Source organism: Anabrus simplex, chromosome 6, assembly GCF_040414725.1.
Source record: "Anabrus simplex isolate iqAnaSimp1 chromosome 6, ASM4041472v1, whole genome shotgun sequence".
NCBI lineage: Eukaryota > Metazoa > Arthropoda > Insecta > Orthoptera > Tettigoniidae > Anabrus > Anabrus simplex.
This window is the reverse complement of record NC_090270.1, coordinates 145,897,003-145,921,988: the sequence shown is the minus strand read 5'-3', so window position 1 is coordinate 145,921,988 and position 24,986 is coordinate 145,897,003. Positions and strand designations below refer to the sequence as shown.

The following is a 24,986-nucleotide window of genomic DNA, read 5'->3' as shown; positions in this document are numbered from 1 at the left end:
GGCTGTGAGCTTGCGTCCGGGAGATAGTGGGTTCGAATCCCACTGTCGGCAGCTGTGAAGATGGTTTTCCATGGTTTCCCATTTTCACACCGGGCAAATGCTGGGGCTGTACCTTAATTAAGGCCACGGCCGCTTCCTTCCAACTCCTAAGCCTTTCCTGTATCATCGTCGCCATAAGACCTATCTGTGTCGGTGCGACGTAAAGCCAGTAGCAAAAAAAATATTATTTTGGTCACTCTCTGATTACGCACCGTCAGAATATGTCCGTAAAATTTCTAACATCTTTTCCTGAATTTATCTTCAGATTTTCTCTGAATGTTGGTGCACGTCATATGATTACCTTATCAATGATCTGCCTCCAGATATCAGTGTTCCGATGCGTATAGTGCTTCAGGCTTGATTACAGTGTTGTAATGTCTTAATTTTGCATTTCGGAATAAGGATTTTTTAAACTACTGTATATCTGTTCCAAGTGAGTCTGTATGCTCTTCGTAGTTTAGAGATCCTTTCTTTGTTTGCAACACGATTCAGTCCTGAAGGTTGGATGACTTCTCTCAGATATTCGAATGTATACACGTGGGGATATTTTGCAAAATTGGGTTTTCACTGGTTGTCCATCTAGGTACCGAAGAGATCCTTCCATGTAGTAGGTTTTCTGGTATGAGATCTGGGGTCCTGTTCTGGATGCAATTTCATGGAGTCATTCAATGAATGCAGTCGCTTCCTGTTTGTTCTATTGGACAAGACTGCTAAGTCATCAGAGAAGGCCAAACACCGTAAATGAATTTTTTCACGTAGTCTACCAAGGGTTATTCCTTTAACTTCTTTTTCCCAAGTCCTAATCACTTTTCCAAAACAAGACTAAACAATAGAGGGGACAACCCACGTCCTTCTCGGACTCCTGTCGTAACATCAAATGGTTCAGAGAATTCCCGTAAGAAATTAAACTTTGAAGTGGTGCCTGTTAGTGTTTGCATGATTAATTCTCTTGTTTTCCTGTCTACTTTGAATTCTTCCAGTACACGGATTATTATTATTATTATTATTATTATTATTATTATTATTATTATTAATAATAATATTGATTGGATTAACTATTGTGAATAATTTGCACCCTGACGGACGGTCTTTTAATTTTAATGCATGTTGTACATGTTAGAAAGTGCTCTTCGCCATTCTTAAATACTCCTCCATCTGGAATACTTCAGCAATTTTTCAGATATAGGCCTATTTTATTTTATTTTATTATATTATATGTTATTTTATTTTACAGTATTTATTTTTTAACTTTGGCGAGGTGTAAGAGGAAGGAAATGGGAATGTTGCATGGTTGTGATAATAAATATGCAGTCAAGGTAATAGGAAGCCGACCGGAACGCGGGATGGAATGTGTTCCGTTACCTCGTGCATTGCCAAGTGTCTTGTATGGCTATATGAACTACCATTGTCACTGTTTAATAACTGTGCCTTAGTGAACGGAACTGGCTGAAGTCATGTTTCACTTCCAGGTCCCAATTTTAACATTCTGCAAAATGAATACCTCTGTTATTGTGTGAATAGTCTGAGGCGTATGTATAAATGAACTTAAGAGTGTTACTCCCTCATCAACAACTAGAGTCCGGCTCCATGGCTAAATGGTTAGCGTGTTGGCCTTTTGGTCACAGGGGGCCCGGGTTCGATTCCCGGCAGTTCGGGAAATTTAACCATCATTGGTTAATTTCGCTGGCGTGGGGACTGGATGTATGTGGCGTCTTCATCATTTCATTCTCATCACGACGCGCAGGTCGCCTACGGGTGTCAAATCAAAAGACGTGCACCTGGCGAGCCGAACATATCCTCGGACACTCCCGGCGCTAAAAGCCGTACGCCATTTCATTTCATCACCAACTAGATGATGATGATGATGATGATGATATATACATGTATAGACAGATAAAGTATGAAAAGTTTCACACCATTTATTAATGATTCGAGACCTCACTCCTCGCTTAAGTCATCAGCTATTTTAGATGAAGTACTCCATACATGTTGGCTATGCCTTTGATCACGCACATTGAAAGGACACAAAATCATAGGTAAAATAATATATTCCAGGTTTCATAGTTTTTCTCTGACTCTCTTGAATATTCCTTTTTCTTGACCTTTCGCTCTCTTTTTAAATACGTTAGATGTTCAGCATTTAAAAGTAGGCCCTGTTCCATAACAAATTAATTTCCCTCTTCACGATTTTACAATGATCGCGAGAGAGCATTAAAAATTCTTCCTTTTTTAATGGAATTGAACCAATGACTTATAATGAAAATGCCTACTTCTTCAAAAGTACTGCAGACTAATGAACCGAAATTGAACGGATATAAGTCAACCGTTAAATTGATCTACACCATCCTGACTGATTATTTCACGGCAGTTTGTCGGCGAACAAGTGGTTAAACATAATTTTCTAAACTGTCCATCAGCGTTTGAAATCCATCCACTATTATTAAACAGAGTAGCAATGGAACTACTAAAGCATGATGACCTAGACACTGGATCAGAACACCCACAGTTGAAATACTGTAATTATCTTTATAAACCGAGCGTACGGAAAGAGCATTCGATCGTGTCCAGCTTTCATATTGCCGGTAAGGAAGAACCTTCCAAAATACAATATTACCAACCAGAAACTTTGTGTGGACTCTAAATTGTATATGTGTTAACGTCTAGGACAAAAATAAATGAAATACATTTTTTTTAAACTGGAATTTTACAAATTGGGTGGAAATAGTTATTACGTTGTTTTTTTCTTTACGTTGCACCGACACAGATATGTCTTACGGCGACGATGGGACAGGAAACGGCCAGGAGTGGGAAGAAAGCGGCCGTGGCCTTAATTAAGGTACAGCCCCAGCATTTGCCTGGTGTGAAAATGGGAAACCACGGAAAACCATTTTCAGGGCTGCCGACAGTGGGGTTCGAACCTACTATATCCCGAATACTGGATACTGGCCGCCCTTAAGCGACTGCAGCTATCGAGCTCGGTAGTTAACAAGTTTGATTCTAATATTTAATGTAGTAATAAATAAATACTCTAGTAATAAGGAAAATAATGCATGTATCAGAATACATTTGGGATTGCAATAAATAACGGGAGCATTCTATTATATTCTGTTGTAAAGTGTATATATAAAACGCTGATCATTCGACGTCATGTGGACCGACCCTACCTTGGATAATGCCTTGCTCTGCTCTCTCGAATAAAAAATAAGGATTTAAAAGAATTTGCAAGTTATATAGCAGTCGGCACACATGTATTTACGCAGTTTGGTACAATGGTAGACCACAGTCTTCAGCCTGAAAGCTGATTGGATCCCAATAGCTCCACCATCATCTGTGACAGACAGCCTAGGTGTCACTAAAGAGGCGTAGTTGGGGAATGAGTGTTCTAGTCTATACCGTTCCATTTCTCGCTGAGCTAGAAGGGTCCATTACACATGTCTCCTAAGCTCACCTAAATGTCCGCCCCTGCTGACCCTACGAGCAACATTACACACCATCTATAACAGGGACTAGCTTCATAAGGAATGGCGTTACTCTTCATAAAAAAATAAAATTAAAAAAAACGAAAGGGACACATACAGAAGTACCATATCAGCGTTATTTACGTCCCAGCAAAACAACAAATGAGCCTCTACAGCAATAAAGCTTTGCTTTCTCAGTTTGAATTACTGAATACTGCACACACCAGTGCCTTTAATACCCTAGCACTGATACATACCTGCATTTGTCTTAGTGCACTGTCCACTAGTCATCAAGGTAATGTCGATCCAAATTCTCCCTCTCAATGGCAATTCAGTGTAGATCTTGCAGAGTGGTTGGTGGGTTGTGACGTCCATAAACATTCTTCGTTGATTTATCCCAGACATGTTCGATGGGGTTCATGTCCGTATAACATGGCGGTCACTGTAGTCCAGCAATATCATGATAACGAAGGTAGTCACGAAAAGAATAGAAGAAAGAAACGGCGCGCATTATCATCCATAAAGACAAATTCTCCTCCAGAATGCTGGCGATATGGTGTCACTATGGGTCGGAGGACGTCCCTGTATCTTACAGCGTCGAAAGTGAAGTTGTCTGATGTAACCTGTTTCTCGCAGTTTGAGTTGAAAAACGGCAACCGATGGCTGCCCGAATATCATTATTCACCATGGTGGCTTTACGTTCAGGATTCCTCCGAGCCGATATTTCAAAATACCGGTAAGTCACAAAATGCAGTCGAAGCCCTGGGATGATTTGTGCGAGGTATGTCTCCAACAGTTCCTGTCTCCCTGTACCGCTTCCATGTTTCAACCACATCACTGTCCGGCTCCAAGGCTAAATTGTTAGCGTGCTGGCCTTTGGCCACGGGGGTTCCGGGTTCGATTCCCGGCAGGGTCGGAATTTTAACCATGATTGGTTAATTTCGCTGGAACGGGAGCTAGGTGTATGTGTCGTCTTCATCATCATGCCATACTCATCACGACGCGCGGGTCGCCAACGGGCGTCAAATCAAAATACCTGTATCTGGCGAACCGAACTTGTCTTCGGACATTCCCGGCACTAAATGCCATACGCTATTTCATTTTTACCACATCACTTCGATTGCAGCCCATTCGTTGTGCAACTGCCCTCCTCCTTAACATAACGTAATTATGCACACACGCCACATGTCGACACTGCATGTCTCTCACGACACTGCTTAGAACACATCTCTAATGCTTCCACAACTACAACTTCAACTGAAACACTGCTTCCCTCTTGAGCGTGGCATTCTCCCTGTGGGTTGGGATAAGTTTAGTTGCATGTTTACTAACACCCTAAAGGTCATCTTTCTAGACTACATAGGACAGGTGAAGACATAGTTAAATAACACACAGGGGTGAGACAAAACTTTTTTGATGCGTGTGTGGTATTGCTCATATCTCAGTCACTTTCGTACTGTCAAATCAAACGATCAGACTGAGGCCAGGTGAAATGAAAGAAACTCGTTCGTTTTAACCTGTGCGAGCATAGTGCACTATAACCACAATGTCTCGCCAGAAAACTAAAGTAATAGTAATAACAATAGGAAGAAGGAAAAGTGGCGCTGTTCGAATTCCAGCTAATGCGTATGGGAATTTTTAATTAAATCATATCTTTCTGATTGGGTCTTGTGTAAAATAAAAAAAAACCTGAAGGTTCCATTGTTGTAATCACGATATTATATTGCTTGAAACTACTAGCTTGCTTGATTTATTGTAGTAATAATTATTAAACTACTAGTATCAACAGTAACATAAGTTCCGTATTAGTCTGCCGGTCTATTTTTTTAAAGGACAGACAGTCTTATCTTAGCTACGATTCATTGTAACACAAATTAAATCAGACTTATATGACTCAAATCCTTTGCGCGCTCCAGGAGTGTGTCCCACATCCGTTCCACTGAAAGAGGTGGCCGATCTTACTGAACCCCTTCCAGCGGATCTTAGTCATGCGTCCGATAGTCCACATGATGCCCTGTATCGAAGAGTTTATTGCAGAAGGATCTATATAATTTGAGGAATTTTCCAGTTTCTCCGAATCAAGAGCTTATGTTGATTACCAAACAGAGATTAAAAAAACAAATTCGCATGATTTACCTTGACCGCCTTCATAAGAAAGTAGTAACCTTTTTCACAGAAGTATCACACTCCTTCAGTAAGATCTTGCTCTGAGAGTTGCTTATCAGCAAATAAGTTGTCTTTTTACGCATAAAAGCCAGTCAGCTGCCACAGATTTTGGCTATTAAACCTAATCACATCAGAAAATCAGTTAACTCTCAGACCTTTTTTCTCATGGCATTTTAACTTCCGCATATCTTGAACACAATGAAAGTCGAACCTGCACGTTCAGACATTGCCGCTGGCCTGCTTACCTCATCTTCTATTCCTTTTGGCCGATTGACCACAACTGCACTCCACATCCTGATAAATTGAAAAGTAGCTTTGATCGTCTCACTACGGATAACCTAAATGCAGTATTTTTTATCTGGTAGTTTACAAGCACTGTAGATCAGATTTATACAGAAGTAAACGTACCGTATCTTTTACTATGGAATTTAGAATCACGGTAACCATAATTTCCTTGTAAATAACAGGGAAGCATGGGAAGAGAAAAATTCAGTGCAGTTGATCAGGATAGTATGTAGTCAACTTCAGGATGCACGCTAAAACTGTCTCATTGCTATGGTCATGATGCCGAGTCACGTATTTTATTTTCTTGCTTTACATCGCACCGACATAGATACGTCTCATGGCGACGATGGGATGGGAAGGGCCTACGAAGTGGAAGGAAGCGGCCGTGGCCTTAATTGAGGTATAGCCCTGGCATTTGCCTGGTGTGAAAATGGGAAACCACGGAAATCCATCTTCAGGGCTGCCGACAGTGGGGCTCGAACCCACTATCGCCGGATTAGTGGATACTGGCCGCACTTAAGCGACTGCAGCTATCGAGCTCGGTGAGTCGCGTAAAGGCCAAACATTTTTACTTCGCGCTGTGCTTTGTTCCTGCACGGGACACAAGCTTTGTAGATTCAGTATATTTTATTTATAAACTAAGAGTTACGACTTGCATCAATTTCTTCGGCTTATCCCAGTTATTTGTAAAGTTGCTAGAGCCACTCTGAGTCATTTTTAGCTTTCGCCAGGGATTTTAAGGTGGGATGCTCTTCCTGAGACACCACCTGATGTTTTAGGTAAAATTTCCAACCCAAATAGGATTCGAGACTCGGACGTTTGGATGGAAGGCTGTTACTGAGCACGAGGGAAGTAAAACACCGTGACGTACTCAGTGTGTTGGTCTTTGTGTTGGCAGTAGAACCTTTGCTCGGGTACTGCCACAGATGTAGGCTGCTTTGCGGTACTGAAACGGCGTGCACGTAGCCTCGTACAGTAGTTCAGTAGAGAGGAAAAAAAAAGCAAGCAAGCCTGTAGTTTTACGTGACTCTGTTGATATATAGATTAGCTACGGGACCTGCAGATTTTTACGTTGAGTGCAAAACACAGGAACGTGGATTTTAATTTCAAAAACACCACAAGGTGGGATTCGAACCCTGGCCGCCTTGATGACAGGCCAGTGAGAGTTCTGTAGAGATGTCAGTCCAATCCCATTTTCGACGATTCAAAAATCTGTTTTTTCCCGTGGTTTCACATTTTAAATTCACACGAATGCCAGGATTTTACTCTCTGTATATAGGTCACAGCCATCCAAGTCTTGGCTCCTAATCACACACACACACACGACTGTTACAGAATGTCTCAAGCTTTTTACATTCAATCCGCGTTTGTGGCAGCGACGATCACTGGACGCAGTTCAAGAGTAGAAAAGCCTAAGAGACAGTAGTTACTCAGGATTTAATTTCAAGATTGGAGCGTCTTCAATACGCGTAGTTCACTCACTGACATTATTGACCGAACACACAACAATACATATTTTATTCATGTATTCTTTCTTTCTCTCTTTCTTTCTTTCTTTCTTTCTTTTTCACATTATGGAAGTTTATTATCGCTCAATGATTGCTTAAGTATCTGTCTACGGTTTACAGAAAAAATGTTGTTTCGCTAAATTACAAGCGCAATAACGTTACTGCATCGAATTGTACGTTGTTAAAGACCACACTGTACTGACATTTTTACGAGAGTGGCTAGCTATGTGATTTGAAATCTAAATCAAAAAATTAAGACGTCCTTAGGGTAAACGTATTATTATTATTATTATTATTATTATTATTATTATTGCCGGCCCCGTGGTGTAGGGGTAGCGTGCCTGCCTCTCACCCGGAGGCCCCGGGTTCGATTCCCAGCCAGGTCAGGGATTTTTACCTGGACCTGAGGGCTGGTTCGAGGTCCACTCAGCCTACGTGATTAGAATTGAGGAGCTATCTCACGGTGAGATAGTTGCCCCGGTCTAAAAAGCTAAGAATAACGGCCGAGAGGATTCGTCGTGCTGACAACACGACACCTCGTAATCTGCAGGCCTTCGGGCTGAGCAGCGGTCGCTTGGTAGGCCAAGGCCCTTCAAAGGCTGTAGTGCCATGGGGTTTGGTTTATTATTATTATTATTATTATTATTATTATTATTATTATTATTATTATTATTATTATAGCCATAATCCGCATTTCCTTGTCGCTTGGAAGTTCCTTTATATCTTGAAATTATACTGGTAAATCGTATTCATTGATAAATGAAGTTGGGGAAGAAAACAGGTAAGTCAGCTTCCTTCAGAACTCAGAAAAAAAGCATTTTAAAACTATTACTACATGGACAAATAAGTTACAAAATCACATGCTTCGAATAACTGAAGTCAGAAATGTAGTAAACTAAAATATGATTGCTCCGATGCCCGGTATATCGCCGTTAGCTCTATTACGACAAAAAGTTGTCTTCCCTGATCTTCCCCCTGGTCCTTCAAATATTCTGCTTACACCCCTATAAGAATCGCATGAACATCAATCCTTATAATTTTGCATTCAAATATTACAGTATAACATGTTGTAAAAATAATCATTCCATCTGTTCGTCGTAGAATTAAGTTTGTTGTCTTCACTGCATAGCGTATTTGCTTCAAACTTTGGCTCTTGACTTCGTTCTTATGGATGAAAACTCAGAAATAATGTAGGTTGTCCTCATGCACTATTTCGATCACGTTTTAAGAATTTGATATTCAGTGCTTGGCCTTGCAACGTGCTTCTCAGAAACTAGAAGCGTGCCATCGATGACACATAATGTAGAGCCAAGTATTCGTTGGCTTCCGTCAAGAAATGCAAGACGTGGGAGAACGTGTATTTCAAGGGGAAATTGATTAGCTCTCTGTTAGCTCTCTTGTATCCACTGCCGCGTATGCATTTCATCCTAATCCAAGTTACAAGGAGCAGTGCAATGTTAGATAATTGTTTTCTTTCAGAAACTAAATTCAACTCACTCTGACTCTTAATTTGCCTTAAAGTACTTATTTTTAATATTGTGTTGTAGTATCATTTTATAGAGGAGATAAGGTGTAAAGGTTCATTAAAGCGCCGTAAGATAAGAGTAAGAGGAGGTTCATGTTCTTTGTTAGGTACAGTATTTCATTATTCTGGAGGATAGTTGGATCTATAAAATGAATTACCAAATGTTATAATTATAGAGACAGCCGTATGAGACGAAGACGAAGATAGCTTTCCTATAAATGTTTCTCGAGTGTGGAAACCCTATGCGTAACAGCTTTCAGCAACATCTACAGATGTTTGTGCCCTGAATACCATTACTCTGAATCACTCTTACTTAAACTCCTTCCGTACTATCGAATTCATTTTAAAAAAAGTATAAGATATCATTATAGCAACGTTTTCTCAATTCTGTATCGATCAAGAAATGTACGGTATGAAGTCAAGCAAAAACAGATTCGGAGAGGAAATGATTAGTATGCTTATATTTTATCAGACAGTTATCAAACATTTTCCATTTTCCTTTTCTAGTAATTATTCATTGTAGCAGTCCTTTCAGGAAGAACCTGGTTGGGAAACTAATTTCAGCGTTCGTCTACTGTGCTTAAGGTTATTGGATCGAATCCAAACACATCGGGATCATGAGAATTACTATCATTGTGAAATTTAGGCCAAAATCAGACATCTGTTGAGACCGATGGTTGTTGAAATCTAAATCGCTCTATTATTATTATTATTATTATTATTATTATTATTATTATTATTATTATTATTATTTCGAATACAGTGATGATAGGAAAGATGTTTGAAATGGTGGACAGTTGAGTACTTTTTAGAGTTGCCAACTTTTAGGATAGTTTCTTGAAACAGTTGATGATTGTTGAACAACGTCATGGAGTATGAGTGGTTATTTTTCGTTCTCTATTACAGTTGCATCTTTTAAAATTTTTTTAAATTAATAGTTTCATATTTTCCGTCTTTCATGGCCCTAAATTTTACGATGCCTTTATTTGAAGCTTCCAACTATTTCTTCCCCTTCAGTTGATGTACTGATGCCGCACGGCCATTAGAAATCGACAAAGAGAGGAAGGATAGATACAACCTGTGTATTCTGTTGTATCTTCATATATATCATTACAAGGACCTTGTAGTTGTGGAACACAAGAACTAGGCACGATTACGTCTTCGTCGACTTTTGTTAGGCCTACATACTCGGAAGCAGTATCTTTAGTCCCTGCCTTTGCTCTCACAGCATTTAAGTATTCCATCGGGAAATTGGGACACGATTTGTATGCTATAGATCACCTATTATTTCAGACAGAATAATATTTTTTAAACTTATTGGATTGATACCTAAACTGCAATCAACACTATCAAAACTTAGACCGGGCTCTTGTGGTGTCGGCATTATAAGCAGTGAACTTTTCGTCAGGTGTTAAAGAACTAGTCGAATTTGGCAAAACCTATTTCGTGAGTGAATGGCATTTGCATCTCTCAACTAATATGGTTACTACACTGGCCAGGTAACCCCATTGGTTTACAATCGACTTATAATCACGGCTAGCTATTAAGACTTCTGTGTACCCTTCAGATAATGATACAATGTTGACTGACACCGGGACAAATAGCTTAATATAAGCTATTAAGCTATTTGACCAGGACCACTTAGATTCTAGAGCATCCCTGATGGTGAAGGACAGCCAGAAAGGAGGCTCCCGATCTTCCAGTTGTCAGATTGCTGCCATTACAGCTATGAACTATGCTTGTACATGAACTACTCCTGTGTGTATCGACTGAAGCTTCAGCTCGTCCTTTACCTATTAGGATGCACGAAGCAATATCACGCTCCCATCACGGCCGCTCCAAACAGCCTTGAAGACTGCAAAGGTCTTCTTGTGCACTCGGTACACACGTCTCTCTGAATCATTGTGGATGCTTACAAGCTACCACAACTCATATTATCCAGTCTCTAAAACGCAAAAACTGCCTCTAATATGAGGATGTGCATAACATTATTTCTAATGTATGTTTGATTGTCCAACCCTTATTCCGTTTCTCTACGGGGTCGGGTATGAGGTGAGATGAATCTGTAGTGCCGGGTTTTTATGACCGGATGCCCTTCCGGACGTCAGCCTCATCAGAGGAGTTAATGATATGAAATGAGTGACGTGATATAAGATAGTAAGAAGGGAGAGGGTGAAACCCTGTGCCGGCACATAGCCTACTCCTGTCGAATAATACCATGGGGTCTGCTCAAGGCTTAACTTCTCCATCCGACAGATGAATTACCTTCAACAGAGTCATATGCCCTCACTCCGTATGAGCACTGTGGAGAGGTTCAGAATTGAATCCAGTCTTTTGACACGCAATCTAGTGATTAGAAATTGTATACCACCACCTTCCCTCCCCTACCCTGCCGGTCAACATTCTGATGTTTTCGGCCAACCTCGGTGTCAGACCGTTTAGACTTGACGCCTTAACGATCATGGTCACCAGGCGGGCTTCTAAGATCAAAATATAGTCAGAAATACAGAAAACTAATGCAGTGAAATCGCAGTCGTGACTGACGGTAATATATATAAAATTATAATTTTGTCTGTGCACTTCAGATTATTGCCTACACTTCGCGTTTATCTCGGATCAGATATACAGTACAATAGTCGAAACTAGGTTCATGACTACATATTTGTTCGTTAAGGCATCACGGATTAACACAATTTCTCGAAACTCCATTTCTTAAGTTCAGAGTTAGCAGCGTTTTGCACTAGGCTATATTATAAATTATTATTTATTAGCATATAGTGGCGTAACAATATTAAAGGAGCCAAAACAGTAAATATTGGCTGTTCCAAAAAACTGCAAGTAACGAAAATCATGTGAAATATAATTTCCTACCTTTTATGTTGCACACGTGAGAGAAATAACAGAAATTTTCGTTTATTTTATTTTTAACAAACTTTCAATGTGCACCTAACTACAATTACAGGGATTCTCATTTCCAATATTTTATATCTCATACTTTTTAACCGTACGGGTTATAAGGGAGATATTCACGCAGTTTGGTAATCATTATAAAGTCCATTAACGGTGAGTATCGTTGTCGTGGAAATAGTTTCGTCCATCTAACTGGCGACGGTGGGGTGGTGGTTGTTTTTATAAGCTGCATATTCACGTGGTCTTCATCACGAAGATAATAATTATGCAAATCGAAATAAGGATTTCGTGTGGCTATTTCTAGTCGAGTGCAGCCCTTGTAAGGCAGGCCCTCCCATGAGGGCGGGCGGCATCTGCCATGTGTAGGTAACTGCGTGTTATTGTGGTGGAGGATAGTGTTATGTGTGGTGTAAGTTGCAGTGATGCTGGGGATAGAGCAAACACCCAGCCCCCGAGCCATTGGAATTAATCAATGAAGGTTAAAATCCCCGACCCGGCCGAGAATCGAACCCGGGACCCTCTGAATCGAAGGCCAGTACGCTGACCATTCAGCCAACCAGTCAGACACTCTTCAAGAAAGTGTGGGGGGGGGGGGGGTTTGAAAGCTCTGCCGTCGCCGAGGCGGAAGAAAACAAAGACCAACTTACCAATGAATGTGTTTTAAGGGAAGATGACAGATACAAGCAAATGATAGTGAAGATGGCGAACGAGAGAAAGACATATCACTCCCTCATAACGTACATGGAGAGAAAACAAATGACCGATTTGTACGAGAATTACAGTATTGGCTTAAAGAGAAGGAACGCTGAAAGCTAAGTAAATGCTCCTCTACGCTTTGTAAATCTAAAACCATCAGATTTGGAAGGGAACAAAAGTTGATGAAAAGCGGATGTAGCCAAAAAAAGTATATTACACTTAAAAATAAATAGAACTCGAAAATTGCTTGGAAGATGTTTAGAAATATATCGTAACTGTTATGACGTTCCTGAAAATTTAGTCGTCACTTGGTATTAAGGGTGAGAATTGCGTAAGCTTCATTCTTTGATCTCCGCTTCTTCCTACCCTTTTTTTAATATAGTTTTCATCAGACGCTCTGCACCAAGTTAGAAACTTGTACGATGCGTATTGAGAGAAATGACATAAGTTTTGTATGTGCTGTCATTTGTGTCTATAAAGTGAAGGCGACGGAAGAAATTTGTGATATTTCCGCACACTTACTTATTTTAGTAGGATATTCCAACTACTGTCACCGTTGTTGCAGAGTGAGAGGAATGAATGCAGCTTATTGGTGCGGTGAGGAGAAAACAGGTACCGCTACTCCGCTAACTTTGTCACTTGCTGTTACCGAAAGTCTGCCGATCGTTAACGAGAATAGTGCGCCTGTGATAACAGGAGCAGCCAGATTAGAAGTAGTGTGACAAATACGATAGAGAAACTCGGGTGGGAGACTCTGGGGACTAGAAAGAAACGAACGCGGTTGTGTGCCATGTATAACGCTTAATCAATGAATATTCAAGATAAATGTAAATATTATAATTATGTATTCAATACAGTATATAATTTATTATATCTAGTGCATGTACCAGTACCAGTTTTTGCAAAACTGTTATTTAGAACATCAACAAGAGAAATATGGACAGTTTAACTGTTTTATCTGTCTTATGACTTACAATTTTAACAAAATTCCGAAGATCTTATTTTAAATGTCAAAAATGTTAAGGTGTCTTTCCAATTTTAATATTTATTTCTGATATATTAATGTTAATTTATTATTAGCTGATGATGTCCCTTAGGGGACGAAACATGTACTAGATATAATAAATTATATATTGTATTGAATAGGCGGACCGCTTAATTATAATATTTAAGTTTATCTTCAATATTCATTCATTGATTGATTATAGTCAATACGGGATTAGTATTACTCGAAATGAAGCTGTTAAAGCTTATCACTTGTAATGTATAATGCTTACACGAATAAGCCAGAGAGAGAAGAACAGTCGACTGTTACACAGTAGGACAGATCATACACATAAAGTAAAAGATAGATCGCAGAAAACTATGCTAAATATTCGTATGTAAATCGGGGAGTTGATGATTGGAATGCATTACCTACAGCCGCCTTATAACCTTTTCCCAGAAATGTAAGATGCTTCAACAATAGACTCCAGCATTCTGCAAATTGTGTGCAAATTTCTACGTGATGGTGTCATATTTTAATGTAACTCTCAATCCACTGCAAATTGTAGTATTATGGCATCTGATTTATTTAAGGTATGTATGAATTTGTGTATGAATGTGCTGTGTTTACAATACTAAGATAATGGTTACTAATTGGACAGCTCAGTTTACTCTAAGTCGTGGTGTAAAATTTTGAAGTACTTAAGGTTCGTGTGAATTTGTATGTGACCGTGTTGTAATTGTTAAGCTAGTAGTAAGTCATTGTACTGCTCAACCTATAATATTGTAAGCCGTAGTGTTAAGTGTGTGTGAATTTGTACATGATGATGCTGGATTTAGAATGTTAAACTAATCGTATTTCTTGTAATATTTTCTTCTCATGGAATAGCTTGTTATACTCTTATTGTTGTTGTTCTTGTTGTTGTTGTTGTTGTGTAATTATGTTTTAACTTTACGTCATTATCACACCACTGTAAGCGGTCATTGCCACCGGCTTGCCGGCGGACTTGAGGCAAATAAAATACCTCTCGCGGACCAAACACGCATCCCCTGTGGGTGGGGAAGGCAGACGCAGAATTCACCCACGGTATCCCCTGCCTGTCGTAAGAGGCGACTAAAAGGAGCGACCAAGTGATGATCCAATTAGAACCATGAAACTACTTGTAATTGGTACCATCACGCAGGGAACACCATGGGTTGCATTTACTTGCACGTAGTACCACTATGTTAGGTACGTAATAGGTTTGTGATTAGTAGCGACATTGTGTGAATCAGGAGGTGCGTCCTACAGTACCTGTCATTCGTACCCCTATATGAGCGACACCATGGTTCTGTCTTACCTATGCTCAGTTCCCACTATGTGAGGAATTCCACGGGATAGTAAGAGTCCCTGTGGTTAGTCCACTTATGTGAGGAACGCCATAGGTTTGCGTTACCTGCGAATAGCGCCGTAATGTGCAAAACACCATTGGTATGTGTTAATGTGCGCATTACACTACCTGTGAATAGTACCATAATGTGTGGAATACCGCGAGTCTACGCAACTTTTGATTAGTACCGCAACATTACACATAGCATGGTTCTACTTTCCTAGCGTTAAATACCATTATGAGGGGCTGATGCCCTGGATTTTGGACCCGTTCCGACTATACACATAATCGATTCAGCATCGTGCTATAGAAGCAGTCCCTTGGTCAGTAATACTATTGTTTTGTGCCAGCTTCTGTGCATGTGAGGCACTGTGGGTCGGACCCACTGATCGTTTTAAATTCATATCCGTCCATCCATTCATTCTTCGTTCTCATGCTTTGAATTCTGGTCAGTGGAAGATTTTGGAATTTTAAGTTGTCATTTCATTTCGTCTCATTTCGTACCATTAGGGGCCGATGACCTCGATGTTAGGCCCTTATAAACAACAGACATCATCATCATCATCGTTGTCACCGGGATGTTTCCCAATAGCGATGTATTTAATAATAATAATAATAATAATAATAATAATAATAATAATAATAATAATAATAATAATAATAATAATAAACATAGGGCACATCTCTCACAAGATATCCTCTGGCGGGTAGCTGCAGTCATATTTTAACGAGAAACTTTTTTACTGTACTACCTCGGAATATTTATACAAGGCAAGTAAAGTACTGTGCAGTATATCGCTCACCACTTAAACTAGTTCTCATGGGAGACAATGTGACACGGGAAAAGAAATGGAGCATATCGTGAGAACCGTGTCACTGTGATTCTCTTTCTTCCTTCTCTTTCTGATCATGCGAAGCTGTGACAGAATCCTTCATCGCTCTGTTAACCAGTGCAAGCGTATCGCAGCGTTCCCTTTCCCTCTGCTAGCCATCAAGTATGAACTTTCAAGAGGCTTTCTTCCAACAAATTTCTGTTATTATCCAAGCAGGTATTGTACTATAATATTCTTATATATTTATACTGTATATTATATATTTTAATATAATTTTTACTTTGCTACATTGTAATTATCACAGAAGTATCATTTTTTGCACTTGTGGCCCTCTTCTTCCCAAGGTGCGAAATTCTAACAAATTGAAATTTGACAATGGTACTCGAAGATTTTCCTACTCCGAAGCTGTGGCGTATATACGATTTTACCCTAGAGAAGAGGGGAATAATAATAATAATAATAATAATAATAATAATAATAATAATAATAATAAAAATCCTTGGTACGTTAACGTAAAAAAACGTGGAAGAAATGGGCCTATGACCACATGACGCACACGAACGAGAGCTTTTCATAATACGTATCGTAAATCTTGGGACTTATCGTGGTCCATAATTGGCCAATTAGTAAATAACAATAGTGTAATAATAATAATAATAATAATAATAATAATAATAATAATAATAATTTTAAATGGATTATCCCCCTTATCCCCGTCATCTACGCCACTGCTCTGAAGAATTTGGCTATTACCTACTTAGGGTAGATTTTTAAAACTCTACGTTTAGAATGTAGAGGTCGGTACCAGTTGAAACAGTTCTCTTCAGCCGCGCTATTTTGCCGAACGATGATCACGCGTCTCAGGCTGAGGGACTTCCACAGTGGAGCGCTGGCCTTCTGAATTCTTTTTGGCGGTTTCGATTCCGGCTCATTTGAAGGTGTTGAAGTATACCAGTTCCCCGTTCATATATTTGCGAACAAGTAAAACTAACTCCTGCGGGACAAAATTCTGGCACTTCGGCGTTTTGCAAAACCGTACAAGTAGTTGGTGAGACGTGATGTTTGTAACCACTAATATGTGAACCTGACCTATTAAGAGATTATAGTTAGCGTTGGGGATGAAGAGAAATGGTTAATTTCGAATTACAGCGTACATTTCTCCACAGTTTGATGGCGATTGCATGTTTAATACTTAGATATCTAAAATTTGAATCACTAAATCTATTTTATTTCTGCAGGCTTGGTTAGAGCAGAGTGAGAATTATTTGTCGAATATCTTATACCCGTTTGTTTGTTTCAAGAGAGAATTGCGAAGGATATTAGGATATTTTTAAGTTAATTCCCTTTTTATCCCGAATTTATCCTTTCTTGTCTCGGTAATATTTTCATAGCCCTATTTCTGCGGAGAAAAGTTAAGTATGGTTGACGAATGCAGGTGTAGGAACTGTGTGAGAATTGAGAGTTCGGAGGATAGGAATGAAGGTAGATCTTGCTAATTCAGTGTACAGGGTGTGGTAGGTAGACGAGACGGAGGGAATAAAGGAGAAAATTTGAGGAAGACAGGTGCGACAGGGAGGGGGAAGTAGAATCTATCATAATTTGAATATAGTTGGAATTTAGGAGGACAAATTGGGACAAATATTCGTTTATAGGAAGGTTATGATTCAAAACTCGCGAGTCTCAAAATTCACGGGCTATAATTAGTATAAAATAGTATCAAAACTTTTAGAATGGGATATACCAAGTATTAACAGGAAGTATCACCATACCACAGACCAAATTCTCCAAGTATAACACTGATCTTAGTGTCATCGAGCAGTGCACAACATGCAAAAGGGTAAACTATATTTAATGTACAACGGTTATAGGTTTTATAAGCAAAAGGGAAAATAATGTTGGTGAAATAGTATAGTTTTGTCATAAAAGACTGTCATTCGCGTTTTTCGGTGAAGTTATAATTGCAAGTGACAGTAGCGTTTTAAGTGAAACAGCCCACCAGTGTGTACCTGATGTTTGTGAGTTCCTCAACCTCCTGTTGCGTGTACTTTGTGCGAGGCTACTAGACAGGCCCACCTCTTGATGAGGAAAGCGAGTCAAAAGGGCATGCAGTTCCGGCTGGCGCTAACAATGGACCATTTCGCACAATTCCGATTACATTTTCAAATATCTACAGTCGTTACCTGGCTAGGATGGGCATTTATCCATTCAAAGAAGAATTGGCCCGGCTCGTGAGTTTTGAGACTGACCCAGGTAAAGTAACCTACTCTTACTAATCCTCTTCTTGGAATTCGTGAATTTTGATACTAGTTAGTTTCAAGAGTCTCGAGTTCTGAGACGACACGTATAGGAAGAGGAATTAGGGAATGGAATAATTTACCAATGTAGATGTTCAGTTTCCAACTTCTTTGAAGTCATTTAAGACTACGTAAACAATTGATAGGAAATATTCCTAAATACAGATCACTTGTGACTTATTGATCATTGACATCCTGTGTGGAGTTACGTCACTGGAAGGGAGAATTGAGAAACCTCTGTAAGCTGTGTGAAACAAACCTTTAAGCAAAGCTCACCAGTCAGGTTTGCATAGACCATTCATTGTTCGTGTGTCAAAATCAAAAGCACGTCAATGTTATTTTCTCACCACATCGGGTTTAATTTCAGAGATTGGTCTAGCAAATGGAAGGCATGAGGTAGGAAGGTGTAATTCACAGTTTATTGTACGTGACATTCCAGCCACGCCTCTCTGAATTACTCTCTGGTCACGGTCTGTTTGACTCTGACAGCCTACTTGCGGTTGTTATTTACAAGATATCTTGTTTCTTTCTTAGAGGATTCCAAACCATTCATTATAGGCATTCAGGGACCGGAATGATTTAAAGGTGATAAAAGTTGCCAATGGGAACAATATACCTCATGCTTTTGAGGGAGATCCTCCTCCCCCATTTTCCTCTCCCTCTCCGAATTGCTTTATTGCGTTATTTGTATTTCTTGTTTTATATTCTGGTATGATTATGTAAAGATTCAAGAACCAGTCATTAAGCAGGAAGTTGTAATTCTAGACTAAAAAGTAATAAAATTCCCGTTCCAGAAATAAACCAGTTGTATCTTCTAAAAGCCTATAAACGAATTCGTTTGCGGAAAAGAGTCAGGCTGAGTGGCTAAGACTGTTTTCTGAATCCATGTTCACGAGTTCAATCCTGGGTAAGTCCGGTGGTATACCACACTCCCGTGTCAGTGTATTTACTAGCACGTAAAACAAACAATGATTATGAAGGTAAAAAAAGGTCTTAAAAGGTGCAGAGTTGATTGTGGGTTGCTCCTAACCCGTAAAGGTGCAGGAATACTTGATGACGGAAAACTACCTCTGTGATCTCAATAATGAGGTATTTCCGAAAATTCTAAAATTTGAAAAGGAAGTGTTTTCAGTATCGTAAAGTTTGTTTTGAATGAGGTTATGTACCCTCCACAGAGATTTGTCCATTTATGGCTATCTCAGTGTGGAAGCTGCTGAGGTATAGGTGGTGCTGAATCGACATTTCGCAGCACGACTAGTGCGTCTGGATGTTCTGAAAGGTGTTACCCATAGAGCTGATCATGTTGCAATAGCAATTTCTGGCCCGACGAGGAAATCGGTGGCAAACTACTTCACTCCTTCTCATTTCTCGTACGCCCCATTATAATGCTGTCATAGGTTTTTGCAGTTTCCCGATAACCGCATAACTTTTGGTGATATATTTGATGATCCACCGAGCCGATGACTTAGCAGACCGACCTGGTACAAGTAGAGAAAGAAACGATGGTTCAGTTTGGGTGGTGGTGGTGGTGGTGGTGGTGGTGGTGGGGGCTGGTTTGACGCAGATCATAAAAGCTCTATAACACACCTGATGATTTTCGTCACGTTGCCATTTGACTTGCTTTCTGTTAATTATCCCTTTATTAGGAACTTTCGTTTGGCTTGCTTTTGGTGACTGACTGTGAATAAATAAATAAATAAATAAATACAATTAATGATTTTTCTACGGAAGTATAAATATTTGACATGCTTGTAACAGATTTGTCCTCCAGTTACAACAGACATAATGAATGACGTGAATGAATAGAATACTCTCATCTCCCAGTCACAGGAATCTAACTGGATATAGTATTTATTTACTGAATTAATTAACTCCAGCAGCTGAGGAAAACATTCCATGTATTGGAATCTTAAATAATCCACATGCAGTTAAACAATTAATTACATTACATTAAGAAATAACAACAGCAATGATGATGATATTCCAAACTTTTATCCCCTACATTCTTATTCTATTTATAGCAGCTTTATCGCTCAACCTTAACTATCTGGCCTTAGTCTACCCTGTATGAATTTCATGATCTTGCCATTTCTTGTATACATACTTCTAATTACCGGCAATAACTTGCCGAGTTTACTGGGCTTAGTCCATTCTTTGTTTATCATTCTGATCTATAACCATTTCTCATCACATAACAAATGCCGTTCATTACTACAAACATATTTCATGCGAACTGCTAGGGTTTCTTTACAAGACCTCAGTAAGCTAAATTATTCCCTATTTTCTCAATAATAATAATAATAATAATAATAATAATAATAATAATAATAATAATAATAATAATAATGCAATCTAATAAGTAAAGCCCGGATTTTTATGCGTAATAAGTTAGAATGCAAATTTACTGAAGCGATTTACTGCACAACGGTTATGCTATGAGTTTTGCATAAACACTAGGGGTTTGCCCCATCAGGACCCCTTAAAGTTATGTTACTCTCATTACATTACGGAAGAGCACCCTAGCCGAACCTCCTAATAACCAAATTAAGTTGCACTCTATCCCATTTCTGCATAGAAATCCGGGCTCTACTCATAAAAGATAGAAAGCCTTCAATTGCACTAACACGAGAATCTGCGTTCTGTCTTCATACGTCTCCTCGGTCAGGTGGAGCTCCTGAAGATTGATGTGATTACACCAGCTGTAACACAAGCATTCTAGTACCAACTCTCCTGCTATTATGCTATCCAACATGTCACTTTCATTCGTACAACCGTGGCAGTTTCACACAGACAACAGATCTGCTTCTCGTAATATCCGTTGTTGCCTAACCTCGATACTATTAATTTACTTCATACTTAGCCTGTATACTTCCGGTCTGTTAGGTCCACCTTGAATAATAGTGTTTTTGTTTGACAATGGTGTGTTTCTTCCTAGCTTTCCTCACGATTTATAACATCCTGAGGGCTCTGAGAAGAGCGCACAGGTGTTTTCTCTGAACACTTCACAGTTTGATTATTAATGATTTTATCTCCGCTTTCATCTTTCAATTACTCCTTCTCCCCTCCTAACTGGAGCTGTAGTAGCCTACTATACGCCCAGAGCAGCCATGCGTTGCACCACTTCTCGATGCTTGGAATCTGTGATCTACTAGTTTTCTCTTCATCCTGTTTCTTCCGTTGGTGGTTTTAAACAGCTCTAGCTATTCCATTTCAAAAACGACTTTGACTTTCACATCAGTTGGAAGAAACAGTTTTCTTAAATCCACAACAAAAGAATTAATAAAACATACCTCACACAAAGAGGTTAATGAGCTATTTCTGCTTCTTGTTAACTTTCATGTAGCCTATGTGATTCTTCAAGGACTAGGATAGCGATTGCAAATGCGAGAATAGGAAACCACAAGACGGACCAAATTTTCATTGATCGCAGAATGTTAAGAGAATTAATGTGATTCGTTTATACGTCTCACTAACTACTTGTCCGACTCGTTGGCTGAACGGTCAGCGTACTGGCCTTCGGTTCAGAGGGTCCCGGGTTCGATTCCCGGCCGGGTCGGGGATTTTAACCTTAATTGGTTAATTTCAATGGCACGGGGGCTGGGTGTATGTGTCGTCTTCATCTTTTCATCCTCATCGCGACGCGCAGGTCACCTACGGGTGTCAAATAGAAAGACCTGCACCTGGCGAGCCGAACCCTTCCTGGGATATCCCGGCACTAAAAGCCATACGCATTTCATTTTCATTTACTAACTACTTTTACGGTTTTCGTAGACGCCGAGGTACCGGAATGTTGTCCCGCAGGAGTGTTTACATGCCAGATAATCTACCAACACGAGGCTGACGTATCTGAGCACCTTCAAATACCACCGGACTGAGCCAGGATCGAACCTGCCAATTTGGGCTCAGAAGGCCTGCGCCCTCCCAGCCGAGCTATTCATCCCGGCATGTTAAGAGATTTTGTGATGATTCCTAAATTCGAAAATTCGACTATACGTATAAAAAAACTTAACAGCTAATGTGGGTATATGTTAGGTCATGTCACTGGTGAATATTTTTGAAGGACAGGCGTATAAATAACCGTAAGAACGAAGAGAAAAGAGGGAAGAAAGAAGAGTTTAAGACAAAGTAATCCCTTGTTCCTATCCGGAGGTGGTGTAGCTCTTTTCAGGCTGACCCCAAACTAAGGTGAGCCCTATTTACCATTTTTAACCATATAGGAGCTGTCTTACCATTCTTAAATTTTTGAGAGTACCACGAATCGAATACGGGCCTTCGAGGGTGGCACTAATACCGCTAACCATAACGCTACGGAGGCGGTCGCAGAAGAGATTACAGATGGATGGAATAATTTTAAAAACATATAGATGTAAACGGAAACCTTTCTCATACTGTACAGTTTCGTTTGGAAATCTGTTTGGAGAATGGAATCAAATTCAGGAGGTATAGAATTTCCTGCATCATAAAGCGACCACAATTTCTAATCATCCGTGTTTTATATTAATATTCATTGAAAGTTACATTTATTAACACAATTTCAATATTCATTTCAGGTTATTCTTTCTCATTTTTGTACACTGTATGTATCACAAATTATAAAACGATTACAATAAACAATACCCTCTCCCTAATATATGGTTTTCGAGATTATGGGAGATCCATCTTTGACTTCGATAAATAAAGCGACCAATGGTACTAGGTTAAATAGACCGGGCGAGTTAGCCGTGTGGTTACGGGCGTTCAGCTGTGTGCTCGCATCCGGGAGATAGTGGGTTCGAATCCCACTGTCAGCAGCCCTGAAGACGGTTTTCCGTGGTTTCTCATTTTCACACCAGGCAAATGCTGGAGCTATCCCTTAATTAACGCTACGGCCGCTTCCTTTCCATTCCTAGGCATTTCCTGTCCCATCGTCGCCATAAGACCTCTCTGTTTCGGTGCAATGTAAAGAAAATGAAAAAGAAAGGATTAAATAGAAAGGTAGGATTACATTAGATCCACATAATCATGAGATTTTTGGATACTCTCTTATGGGACGAATTATCTGAAAGAAAGGATTGGGAAAAGATGCTATCTGTTTTAAGACTGAAGAGCAAGCAGTGATGATGGTAAAATGATAGACTATCATGCACTCTTGACACATTTTAGTGTGTAGCATATGAAATCTCCGTAGGACCTGCTAGTTTTAAATCTGCCTAAACACGAGTGTTTCTGATATGCTTATCAAGTGGACCCGATTTCAGTCATCTCAATGTTCGTTGTAAAAAAAAACTTGTTCAAAAGCATCTTAGCTTCAAATTTGCTGATCGCTGTGATTCAGTTGTATAATATTTTCAACGATTAACAGCTATTCCTCTGTTTTAGCTCTACTAAGAGAACCAGTCAACAAATTAATATTCGTCGCGTTCAGGTTGCCTCCTAATTACAACTGCTCTTGATTTAATTTTTTTTAGCAGTTTATATGCTAATGACGAATATTTAATTTGCTTAAGACTGCAGTGAAATGTAAATTTAATAGGAAGTAATGTATCTATTTAATTAGCATTCGATATCACGTCTGAACAGAAATTTGGGATCGTTACTCATCTCTTTTTAGTCCGGCTCCATGGGTAAATGGTTATCGTGCTGGCCTTTGGTCACAAGGGTCCCGGGTTCGATTCCCGGCAGGGTCGGGAATTTTGACCATAATTGGTTAATTCCGCTGGCACTGGGGCTGGGTGTATGTGTCGTCTTCATCATTTCATCTACATCACGACGCGTGGGTCTCCTATGGGCGTCAAATCTGGTGAGCCGAACTTGTCCTTGGGCACTCCCGGCACTAAAAGCCATACGCCATGTCATTTTTTTCTTCTCTTTTAAATGTGTGCAGCTCAATTCCCACATCGAGATTGGTAGTGAACATTTTTGTGGGTAATTATTAATTGTTGTGAACCTTGCGATCGTAGTCTTAAACATTTCCCCACATTTAAACATAAACGACACAGTGAGTGACGACTGTACATTTCATTGTCAATAATTTGTTTAGAACTATTGTCATCTTGAATTTATAAGGTAACTTATAGTAAAATTATTTAAACAAATTAAATAAATTACTACATGTGAATGACGTTGGTATCTCCTTGTATGTTGCAGCAACAAGCGACAAAACGAGGCGACCTGGAAAGTTTACTGGACAGCATGAAGAACAAGTATTACTACTACACACGCACCAAGGGACTGTTCCGGATATGCTTCCCTAAGGACCGGCCGTCCAACAGTAAGTTCAACGAAATCTAACTAATGTAACACATTTACATAGCACAGGTTCATATTCAATGCTAATTAATTACTTCACATGAAAGTTGTCTCTTGAATCACATGTTTACTCTTGTGTCAAGGTATGTGTGCTATCTCTCTCTTCGAAGCATGATAACTTCTACCTCTCCAATTATTGACAATGTCATGAATCTAACCAATTATTCTAAATCAGGAATCCATGAAGACTGGATCGGGAATTCTGATGGGACCCAAAACAGGATTACTTGATTCGAGAAATGGAAGAGATTTTTTCACATAACGCTTAGGAGCAGTGCGGTGATTTTAATGGTCCAACAAGACACTAAACTTAGTCACTTTTCTTAATACAACTTTTTTATTTATGGAATTATCAATCGTAGAAATAGTTATAGCCAATATTTGTTCGGCTCTCCGTAAATGGGTGTAAATGCAAATTAAATAAATTGTCATCAGGTAATTGAGGGAGATCGGAGGAAATCTTAATCAGAAGCACATTTTATGTGTGTGTTTCTTATGAAATCTGATCAGTTTTCTGTCCCCGCTCTTAATTGTCTTATACTTCGTGTAGAAATGCTCCCTGGCGAAAGCTTCTGGATTATGAGGTCGTGTTTCATTAGTAACACTTCGGCCTCGTTGAGATATAATGAC

General features: G+C 39.5%; 1 protein-coding gene across 3 annotated transcripts in view; it reads left to right on the top strand.

The window, feature by feature from the left end:
- Positions 1-24,986, top strand: part of LOC136876215 (claudin domain-containing protein 1) — a 254,354-nt gene that overhangs the window by 128,632 nt on the left and 100,736 nt on the right. For all 3 annotated transcript variants that reach the window (XM_067149974.2, XM_067149976.2, XM_067149977.2), the window contains one exon: positions 24,195-24,318. In XM_067149974.2, the coding sequence (XP_067006075.2) occupies positions 24,195-24,318 (124 nt within the window). The remainder of the gene's footprint in view (positions 1-24,194; positions 24,319-24,986) is intronic.